General features: G+C 34.4%; 1 protein-coding gene and 1 pseudogene across 1 annotated transcript; both read left to right on the top strand.

The window, feature by feature from the left end:
• The first annotated feature begins 1,167 nt into the window (after positions 1 to 1,167).
• LOC138309666 (uncharacterized) lies at positions 1,168 to 3,751 on the top strand (annotated as a pseudogene).
• Positions 3,752 to 11,374: 7,623 nt separating this feature from the next.
• LOC138309664 (cannabinoid receptor 1-like) lies at positions 11,375 to 12,418 on the top strand. The gene has a single exon (XM_069250880.1). It carries the CDS (start codon positions 11,375 to 11,377, stop codon positions 12,416 to 12,418), a length of 1,044 nt encoding a protein of 347 aa, XP_069106981.1.

Here is a 12,418-nt window from a genome sequence, read left to right as displayed (position 1 = left end):
TAAGGCAGATCTATTTAACACATACTTCTCTGATCAATGTAATATCCCGGATAATATTGAGAAACCAGTACTACCCCAAACTAATGTAAATAATAACTGTAATTAGTACCGTACAAACCACTCCGAAGAGGTATGTAACTCGCTTAACCCCAAAAAGGCAACAGGGCCAGATGGCATAGGAAATTTCATTCTTAAAAATTGCTGTCAATCTTTAATTCATGTTTGGGCACATTTCTCTCAGATCAGGTATTTTTCCCACTTTGTAGAAAACAGCTCAAATTTGTCCTATTCATGAAATGATAGCAAAAATAATGTTAAAAACTATCGACCAATATCACTTCTTTCAAATATATCTAAATGTCTTGAAAAAAATAGCATACAAACGTATTTATGAATTCTTTGTGGCAAACAGCATTCTTATCAAAGCAAATTCTGGATTTAAAAGAAATTATTCTACCATTAATCAATTTTTAAAAATAATCCACAGCATTTATAAAAGTAAAGATAATGGCGAGGCTGTTTGCACAGTATTTTCAAAAGCTTTTGACAAAGTGTGGCACGAAGGTTTACTTCACAAATTAGAAAACATAGGTATTAGAGGAAGTTTGCTTTATTGGCTTAAAAGTTATCTTTGTAATAGAAAACAGTATGCAGTCTTAAATGGTCAATCTTCTGGTCATAAACATATTAACTATGGTGTCCACCCAGGGCTCGATCCTTGGACTGCTCTTATTCTTAGTTTATGTAAATGATATCAATATAGGCATTTGATCTGACATTAACTTATTCGCTGACGACACTTCTCTCTCATCAACCATAAATAGTAACGAATCAGTAAATACACTTAACGACGATTTAATTACTCTGTCTCAGTGGGCGAAACGATGGCTTGTCATATTCAACGCATAAAAAACTGAATTTGTTATTTTCTCTAAAAAAAAGATTTGTTAATAAACCGAACCTTCTGCTTGATAACATTCCAATTAAACATGTAATTAACCATAAACATCTGGGCATATTTCTTTCTGGTAACCTTAGCTGACATTCTCACATCTCAGAAATTGTAGTCAAAGCCAACAGAATATCAAATATCTTGCAAGCATTAACTTATATTATCCCACGTTCATGCCTAGAAACACTATATAACTATATAAAACTATGGTAAGAATGGTTATGGAATATGGCAATATTTTATTTGATAACTGTAGTCAGCAAGAGTCTGACCTTATTGATAGTGTTCAGCGTAGTGCGGCATTAATATGCACAGGTGGTTATAAGGTAGCCAAATATACTAAACTGTTGGGTGAATTGGGATGGGAAAAACTAAGTGATAGACGAAAAAATTGCAGACTGAAAATGATATTTAAAGTTAACCATGATCTGTGTCCACCATATCTGAAAAATATCTGTCCAATTCAGACTCGTGGAACACAAAACTACAACTTTAGAAATTCTAATACTATTCTCCCTATCCTGTCAAGAAAATCATTCTATCATCAATTCTTCTTTCCAAAATCAGTACGCGACTGGAGCAATCTACCTGACACATTAAGAAATAGCTCTTCACTAAAGTCCTTTTCTCTAGCACTGTCAAATCTATCCACTCCACAAAAAAAATATTTATATACATATGGACACGGGAAAGGCAAAATCAACTACACTAGAATAAGAATAGGAGTAAGCGTCCTAAACAAACATATATATTCTTACAAGTTAACTAATAACAAATTCTGTGACCTTTGCGTAAACTCCTCCGAAGATGAAATTTATTTCTTTTTACATTGTCCAAAATATAACAGAATCCGTTCCAATATGCTCCGCACTGTTTGTCATATATTCGCTCCAAATGTCAATTCCAACCTCATTGTAGAGCTCATGCCAAATGTTCTTGTCAAAATAATTTTATGTCGCCTAGAAACACTAAACGAAATTGAGAACAAAGCATTATTTGACCATGTATTTGAATATATACATATTCTGAACTCTCCCCCATCCCCACCTTCCTCTCTCTGTGTGTCTTAGTCTCCCCCCTTTCTCTCTAAAGTGTGTATATGTGAGTGTGCGACATTTGTATGTCTTTTGTGTAATTGTACATATTATTTGTTTGATATATGTTGAGGAGAGCATCTAGTAGCCTTCGGGCTGTTTGTTATCTTGGTTGAATGAATAAATAATTAAATTAATGATTTTATTAATTTGATCTTTTAATCTATGTAGAGTATTTGTTTAGGTTATAGAAATTTGGGTCATTTTGTCTTATTTTAGCCACACCACTCTGGCTCCTGGAACCAAACTAGATAAGATGTTAAAATGTTATCTTAGGCTTATAATTACTTTTAACCAAATTTGGCTCATTTTTTATGGAAATTGAACAAGACATGATCAAAATATGCTTCCTTATATAAACTGTAGTGAATTTGATCCCAATCCCAGTGGAAAATCTGAGACGCTAGGGCCATATAATTGGATTCTACCGTATCATCGAGTTAAATTTGGTTGAATTTACCTCCTTTGGCCGCGCACAGCTCCTGGGTTGAGTCCCATGTAATTCCACATTATGATAATGCTTATGTCTTAGAACATTTTAGGCAAAATTTCAGGGACGGTTCTTAGCAGTTTTGGAGAATAGGTCACATGAGGATACATAAATTACGACGGATATGACGCACGGCGAATGACGCATGACGGATGATGCTGGCCATAACGCAATAAGAATACATTTTCTTCTTCTGTGACTACACAGATTACGACACAGATATTACCCCGATGTGGATCCGAGTCGGAGTGGTGGTGGTTGGAGCGGCAACAGTGCTGGTTAATATCCCAGCAATCATTGCTGTGATATTTACAAAACTTCGAAACCCTCAAGCCCGCAATTTACATCTTCTTATCTTAGGATTGACAGATCTTCTAGTTGGATTGTCTTTGTTTCCAATCCTAATTACGTTCGTAGATCCAAACAGTAAAATAAGCCATACGTCCTGCTTTTTTCGCATGTACATTTTTGGGCTAATCTACTTCAACTCTTTAGGACAGGTCTGTGTAATATGTATTGATCGAACATTTTTGCTGGCTAGGCTGTCTTGGAGATATACATCGAAGTATGCAAGAAGATATTTCTGGATGCTGAGTAGCATGTTTTTATTTATATTGGTATCAATGTCTTTGAGCTTTTTCATTTTTGGATTTCCTAAGAATCATGCATTTTTTTTGTAAGCTTGAAAGTAATTTCACTATTTTGCTACTGCCATCGGTCTTATAGCTGCTACTATTAAGTGTGTGATTGTGATATGCTGTATATTAATGATAGTAGTTCTACAGAGACATGGACGTAAAATACGGATGCAAGTCGGGTGCATAAACACTATTGATACGGCTGCAAAAGGGGTGGCCAATGATCAAATACATCTTTCAAGAGAACGCAATCCTGAAAATCGATGTCAGATCAACCAACAGAGGAACAGGGAAGAGGGAGGCCAAATTAATAGAATGAGATCTAAAAGCACATTGACAATTATCATTATTACATTTAACTTTTTCATTTGTGTGGCACCATTAAGCTTAGGATTCCTTATACAAGGTTTCCATTTGTTGGAAACAGCTACATGTACTAGAACGACAAGACATGCGATGCTAATTTTGGCGACTGTGAATTCTCTAACTAATCCCTTTATATTGCTTCAGAACCCCTGATATAAGAGTTACTATGCAAAACGGAAGTTCGAAATGTAGATAGTTATTTAAATGCTAAATATTGTCGTTGTGACGAACGTTGATATCCAGCGATTTCGTTTATTAGTGTAATATAATGTATATAATTAAACCTAAGTGAGAATCCTGCATTCTGATTGGTCTAGAGATATTTGGTGTTTTACACTATCACACGGCAGGTAAAATTAGAACAATAGGAAACAATAGACAAATTCGTAGCAACCCCCTAGCAACGGATGATTGTGTATTTTTGACAGTGCAAAATATTAACCGCCCAAAAAAGTTTCTTTTTCGACGCCATCATTATTTTTGAAGCGACGTTCTCATAACATGTTAGTAATGAATTAATTGGCACCAAACATATCCAAGCAAATACGATCACAAACCTTATTTGAATCATGGCAGCCTCACAGCAATGTGTTTGTACCGTACAACATAGATCTTAATATAAATTATGAATCATAAATGTATGATTACAAATGAAATAAATATTAGTTTTTCGTCAATTTAACAATAAAAAGGAAATTAGTTAATTTTTGGATGGACATTACTTCTATAGAAATAATCTTTGGCCTATTTTTTTCTATTTGTCTTTTATGTTCGCCTTGCAGTCAAGATTTTGGATATGTGAGCTACGCAACAACGCAGATGTATTAAAGGGACAATTCAGTCTAAGAGAACATAAAAATGTGTACATATATCGAAAAAAAATCAGTTCTAATGGAAATTAGATCAGTCGGTTTTACTGTGATATGCCTGAAAAGCCCATGGTTGTGACATGTGTGTAGATGTTCAAACTCGCTCGCTGTCCGCCATTACACATTGTGGTCGAACTTCTTGTATGCCGAACCCTGTCCGGTGCTCGTAGGGCAATGTAACTTTTGTCTAGAACTGCTCAAATCGCTCTGACAGTAGTGTGTTTACCTTATCAGGTGAATTGTCTTGCCTAAAAATCACTTTATCACCTTCTCAGTGGTTATGTAGTTGATTTGTTTAACGTGCTAACTTTGGCTCGGGTATTGGTACATCTTCCATATTGTACCTGCTTAATCGTATTGATCAATGATTTGATATTTCAACGATATTAATTGAAATATTAAATAATAACGTGGAATTTGTCAATATTTTATATTATATGTTTCATAAGAAATGTAGAACAATACATTTATGTCATATTTTGCTTCTTGGTTATGTAAAAGAATTAGACTGAGTGAATTGTCCTTTTAAATTTGCTTTTTTAAGTTAAAATTAACGATGATTGCTTTGTTTTTATATAAATAATCTTACTGACAATTTTGCCCGATTTACTATAGAGATACGGTCCGAAGTGCAGCAAGTCGCCATTTCTATTTTCAACCGTGGAAAGTTACTGTGATATAGCCTTAAGATGGTATGCTCATGGTGCGGCTGAATGTTTCTCGTGGATGTATCGGTCTACGAACGCGATAAAGATCAGACGACTTATTTCTTTATAATCATAACTTTGATTTTCTTGTACGGACTGTGCGTAGGTCAGTAGGCCTATTTTGAATGATACTGTTTAGGATAATGTGTCTCTGGAAAGCTGTAGGCCAAAGTGATCTGTTAAACTAATACTCGCTTAGAAGCTCTCAGAATTGTTCCTATGTTCTGTACTTCAGGTGTGAGGAGTGGCCGTACACGTATACAGACGTAACTATGAACTTTCCTGTTTTCTCTGCAATATATTGTACAATTTGAAGCTTATCTCTTACTTAAAACATATCAAGTTTTTGTGTTAATAAAGTACACGTTTATATCTAATATAAGCCAGTTTGTTTTGCCTTTGTATATGCATTCAACCGTTCCCAATCCAATATAGACAATGGCAACATAGAATTACCATTGTCTGTGTTATATGTGATGAATAGCAATTCATGAATAGTCCTCTATACAGTTCTCTCTCCCCAACATATTGTACAGTTTTTGGCTTATCTCTATAACTTCAGGGATTGTGCCTGGAGACATACTCAGCCGTATTGTGTAACTCTCCCATAAAATACATTTAACATTTTATCAACTTACCAATAAAAACACACCAAAGCTAATAAAATGGTTTACCGATACATGAACGCTACCTTTATAGTAATGATATTTGGCAAGTGTTTTATTATATTCTTATACGTTCGTCTTGCAAACAAAGAAGATTATATTATTGATAAGTGTTACTACAAACATCACATGCTAGAGATATACAGTAAATATACTGTCAATGACATACGCATCGTCTTATACTACTCACAGAAAACATTTTCTAGCATGGTGTCAAAATCCACAACCAAAGGATCGTTGTTCAACTCAACACGCTTGTCCTTTTATTGACCTGTAACCGAATAATAAACACATATGATCGATGGGTGTATCTCTCAGGGGGTTTGGTATAAATATGCATTTCTTTACGATCCATGTAAAAACAAGCTCTGGTCTGTGTACCCGCCAGCAACAAGACACTCGGGATCAGCTGGTGGTGACAACAGTTTTAGCAGTAAGATTTCTTTCTCAATCCTAACTTTTCTCGAATAATGATAATTAGGCTATCCAATTTGATTTCGTCTTCTTCGGATTTTGGATTTTTAAAATAGGAGCAAGCGAGCGATTTTTTTTATTTTTTATTAAAAATTTTTTTTTGAAAATGCCAAAAATTGGTGCGAGCGAATATTTTTTACAGTATTTTTATTTGACTTTTATGTTCATTAAATGAAATAACACTTAATAAGTAAGTTTTTATTTTGAAATATGTGTTTTGTTGTTTTCATATTGTGTTCAACATTCATAACTGTATCAAAGAAGTCTGATTAAGGTGTTGCTTTCATGCCATGGTATGTTTAATTTCCATTTTAAGACAAATCATGACAATTTTAATATTGAATAGCAATGTTAAATACTTCAAAGAAATAGTCAAGAAAGCTTTAACTTAGTAAACTTTACCTTATTAATGTCAATAAGTTACTGTTGATAGAGCATTCAGCAAAAACTAAAGAACCAAAAGAAGCAAATGATTTTAACCATCTATTTGCATTAATGATAAATAATTTAAACTGATACAATCTCACCCAACATGTAAATCCTTTCTCAGCACAAAATAAATGTTTAAAACTGACTATTTTTTTAGCCTGTTGCTTTTTCAGCTGCTCATACTTAAACTGAGATATATAACTTCAAAAAGGATAAACACAAAGAATATTTCTTTATTGCCATTCTATAAAAAATATATGGACAGTATGACTCAAAAGTTTCATTATATCAGCATTCATATCATTAAAAGATTTTTTTTTTCAAATTCATTTGATATTCTTGAAGCAAAAATAAAGTGTTTTTTCAAAAAACGCTTTGGGTAAATCAAACTCAAAAGCAACTTATCAGCACAAAAATGCAGGCAAATGGATTTTATTTATTGTCGTAGAAGTCTAGAAATAAAACATTAGTAACATTAAGTTAAGATCGATCTTAGCAAAATGTATAATTTACTAGATCTATCGATTGAATAGAAGACGAATCGTCACTAATGTTACTCATTCATGCTGTCAAAACTCGTTAGCAAAAGTAACTGCATGCACTGTGAGGGCTACATGCCAAAATACACACTGACAGGGTCTAAGATAAGTGACTTGATTGATGTGTTAATTAATTACCGATTGCAATCATACAATTGTCATCCCGGATTGCCGTTTCTCGTTCGTAAGTCAGTCAGTCAAATCACCCGTCATGGTCACCGTTGTTAGGGCGAGTTCGAATGAAAAGAGTTGCGGACATCGACAAAAACAGACTAAAATCGGGACACTGACTATTAAAATCTATGCGTCCCTATTACATTCTATTACATACCTCTGCGCTTTGTGACGGCAAACTTGACAAAATGTGTGTTGTTGTAAATATTTGTAAAAAGCTTGCGTGTTTGAAGAGACAATGCGCAAATGATTCGAACATCAGAGTGATCAGGACGCGTTGGCAAATAGAAATGAAGCCTGAACAAAATTGCCCGGTATCGTCAGATTCCTTGACAACAAAATGAGGGGCGGTAAAAATATTATTTTACATTTTTCATTTTCGGTAAATAGGAGCGTGAAATCCGACGAACGAGAAATCAAATTGGAATGGCCTAAATTACATAATATTCAATGTTGTACATACAAAAATTATAAAACATTTATTTCACAGTTTTCATTCCCTTCCAAATTGTTAAATTTGATGGTATTTTTTATTTTCTGGAATCAAATAAATGACATTACGGTTACTCATAAAATAACTATTAGATAGTTTCCATCTAAATAATAAATGTTTTATCAGCTTATTGGTCTATTATTGTATGGATAAAAAAATCATGATTTTCCCCCTTTTTAACTGTTTAATTACCAACTGTAAGTAATTGACATCTGAATTAGACATGTATCGTTTTCTTTGATACATACTATTATATCAAAAACCTAACCATTTTGATTTGAACTGTGCATTTGTGACACGGGCAATCTAACATGAGTTCAAATAATTGATGTGTCATAAACATTTGGGCAAGAAACATATCAAGTCATTTAACAAAATATTGAATTTCACATTACGTAGACACCACCAGTTAATGACTATTTATGAATTAAGAAGTATTAATTGAAATACAGGCAAAACTTTCGAATTTCCTTTCTATATAAGTCAATCGGAATCCGGATAACATGTGTTTGTCTATAGAGACAATCATGCAACGTATTACCAATAATGACTGAGTGAAATTGTGACCTGAATTTTGGTAATATATTGTTACAAATGCTGAATTTCTTTTCATTACGCATACTGAGAAGATCTTTAGTACAATTTGTAGTAAGAATATGAATATAACGAAAATGCGGGGGTTGCGAATTCATTCAGCCATTTTACTTTGACCGGATGATTTACATTGGAAAACAATGTGTTTACCGTAGAATGGGTTATTTTCGCCAAACGGAAATCTCGTAATTAGTACCCGAAAATACGATATTTAAATTCGCCTCTTCATATTTACGCCATTAAAGAACAAGGATTGCAATTACAACCATGTACTGCAACATATATCAGGTGTTTCTGTCTTTCATGTGCTATTTGTATATCGGTTAGTGATTGTTTTGTACCGTAATAGACACATGATTTATAACTGATTCTGACCACTGTGTTGGCGTTATAAGATAAAGCAACACGTCAGGAAATAACATACCGATATTTCTTTTATTCCATTTGCTATTTGCTTTGTTTATACGAAGACGAATTATCTGGATTTAATTGTCAGACTACCCAAAGTAGTAGAGCGGCATATGGCAAAAAATGGGAAAATCGTGCATTTTAATTTTTCAAATAATCACGAAACTTGGCATGCAAGTAGTTATGCATATTTGAAGGAGAATCAGGGCGGGAGCCATCGCAAAAAGGGCCTACTTCCGGTATTTTTTAAGATGGCCGCCATTTTCGTGGTGAAACTAAGAAAACTAATGAAATAACAAGCTGCACCTTTCGATAAAAGCATGAACTTGGCATGTGAGTAGCTAAGACAAAAATTAAATCAGAATTAAACGGGAAGCCATTGAAAAAGGTATATACTTCCGGTATTTTTCAAGATGACCGCTATTTTTGCAGGCGAAACTTAGAGAAGTAACGCTGCACGTTTTTATAAAAACATAAAAATTGGCATTTGAGTAGCCAAGACAATCAAAATAAGATTTAAATCGTGAGCCACTGAAAAAATAACTACTTCAGGTAATTTCAAGATGGCAGCCTTATTAACAGTTGAGGAGTACAGTTGTCATTACAAAAACACAAATATTTTTTATAAAAATACTACGTATTGTTTCTATCAGAGACACAACTTACATATACGGGTAAAATACATTCATTATTTTATTCCATTTCCGGTTTTTTTTAAATGCGACTATGTGAAATTCGAAACATGAATACAAAAAAGATGTTAAAATATTGATTCGTTGATATTATTTGAATTTCTCATGGCTCCCGCTTTTGATATTATTTTGGTTTTCTTGGCTACTAACATGTCAAGTTTCATGTTTTTAATGTGATGTGCAGCATGCTATTTCATTACTTTGTTAAGTTTTACCCACTAAACTGGTGGCAATCTTGAACAAAACCGGAAGTAGGTGCATTTTGTAATGATTCCCGGTTTAGATATTGTTTTGGTGGTCTAGGCTACTCGCATGCCAAAGTTTCAAGCTTGTATCAAAAATGCATGATTTTTTCCCTAGCCGCTCTACTACAAGAAGATTGGCTACCCATTATGAGCTATATAAAGGTTCCCCAACAAGTGACTGTTGTTTATCATGTTTATCAAACTTGAGTTTGTTAATTTTCAAATTTTGAAAAGACACGAGCTTTAGCTAGTGTCTTTTAAAATTGGAAATTAACTAACGATAGTTTAGATAAACATGATAAACAACTGTCACGCGTAGGGGATTTTATTTATCTCTTTAACTCTATATTAATACAGTGGTGACCATTTTCTCGTCTTCATTCATTGAAACTTACCACCATACAATGTGTAGTAAGAACTTCCCGCCATAAAATAAAGTGCATAAATAGAGAGCCAATATTGTATTGTTAAATACTTTGAATAAGCAACTACCTGTTAAACAGTAAATACTTTGATATTTAAAAGAAAATGCGCTGTGAAAATTAGCCTGAAGCTGAGAGCCAATCGGAATCAAATAATAAAAAATAAAAATAAAATTTACACACTGGTGTTTGTACACATAAACGATAACCAACTACTATGGAATTTATCACAGTCATATTAAATTTCGCGTGTTTTGCGTGTTATTAAATCACGTACTTTATAGGTGATAAGATTTCACAACCAAAAGGCCAATGAGCATCAAAAAGTCACCCTCCCAGCCTACAACCTCTCAGGATGGGGCAACATAGTTCACAATCAATCGTGTCTCAAAAGGTTTGGGCAAACTCCTTGAGCAGCGTTGGAGAAGAAAAAATCAAAATGGTAATTGTTAACAGACATACAACACAAGCCGGACGACTCACGACGATGGACAAAAGGAAATAAGAATAGTGTCAGTTGAGACACTTGAGACTTCGGCTCTAGTGACTTTAAATTCGTAACATCAGTAAGACACAAAAATGCTAAATAACGTCGACGAGAAAATAGTATGATTACAATAAACAAAAGAGTTAAACCGTTTTACTTCAATTTATGTTTTGTTTGTTTGTCTGTTTGTTTGATTATTTTAACGTCCTATTAAAAGCTAGGGTCATGTAAGTACGGACTCCCATTATGCAGTGTATAGCGTGTGTGACGTGCGAGGTGCGTGTTTTTGGAGACTGCGGTATGTTCGTGTTGAGTTTTGTTGTATAGTGGAACTGTTGCCCTTTTTATAGTGCTATATCACTGAAGTATGCCGCCGAAGACACTAGGCAACACACTCAACCCGGTCACAATATACTTACAATGGACGAACCAGTCGTCCCACTCCCGTTATGCTGAGCGCTAAGCAGGAGCAGAAACTACCACTTTAGTGTGTCTCGGCCAGGGGACAGAACCCAGAGCCTACCTCACAGGGGCGAGCGCTCCATAAAAAGGCAAGTGGTTACTTATTTTACTTCAAAGATAGTTCATACCGTACTAGACAATATTTACATTTTCTGCTTATCATTCTGTTAACAGATGGCGAATCCTTGCTCCATTCCATCGAATGTCAGTGACTACACAGATTACGACACAGATATTGCCCCGATGTGGATCCAGGTCGGAGTGCTGGTGGTTGGGGTGGCAACAGTGCTGGTTAATATCCCAGCAATCATTGCTGTAATATTTACAAAACTTCGAAACCCGAAATCTCGTAATTTACATCTCCTTATCTTAGGATTAACAGACCTTCTCGTTGGATTGTCTTTGTTTCCAATCCTAATTACGTTCGTAGATCCGAACAGTAAAATAAGTCATACGTCTTGCTTTTTCCGAATGTACTCTTTTGCGCTCATCTACTTCAACTCATTAGGACAAGTCTGCGTAATATGTATTGATCGAACATTTTTGCTAGCTAGGCCGTCTTGGAGATACACATCGGAATACGTAAGAAGATATTTCTGGATGCTGGGTACCATGTTCCTATTCTTATTTTTATCATTGTCTCTTACCTTTTTCATTCTTGGATTCCCCAAGAACCATATAGTTACTTGTAAACTTGAAAGTATTTTCTGCGACAAATTTAACTTTTTTAGTACTGCATTCGGTGTTATATCTACATGTATTGAGTGTGTAATTGTGATATGCTGTGTAATAATGGTTATGGTTATACAGAGACACGGACGTAACTTTAAAGTCGGACCTACAAGCAATAATAAAACAGCTACAAAAGGAGTATCCAATGGTAAAATACATCGTTCAAGAGAAGATCTAAATCAGACCAATCAACAGAGCAACAGTGAAAAGGAAAGCCGGGTTAATAGAATGAGATCTAGAAGCACATTCACAATTATCATTATTACTATTAACTTTTTCATTTGTGTGACACCATTGAACTTAGGATCCATAATGCAAGGTTTTCGTGTACTAAAACGAACTACTAGAACGACAAGACATGCGACGCTAATTTTGACGGCTGTGAATTCTCTAATCAATCCCTTTATATATTGCTTCAGAACTCCTGATATAAGAGTTACAATGCGAAACGGAATTTCAAAATGTAGATCTTTATTTAAATGCTAA

Source organism: Argopecten irradians, chromosome 15 (assembly GCF_041381155.1).
Source record: "Argopecten irradians isolate NY chromosome 15, Ai_NY, whole genome shotgun sequence".
In the NCBI taxonomy this organism is placed as follows: domain Eukaryota; kingdom Metazoa; phylum Mollusca; class Bivalvia; order Pectinida; family Pectinidae; genus Argopecten; species Argopecten irradians.
The sequence above is the reverse complement of the archived record's forward strand: the minus strand, read 5'-3'. Positions and strand labels throughout refer to the sequence as shown.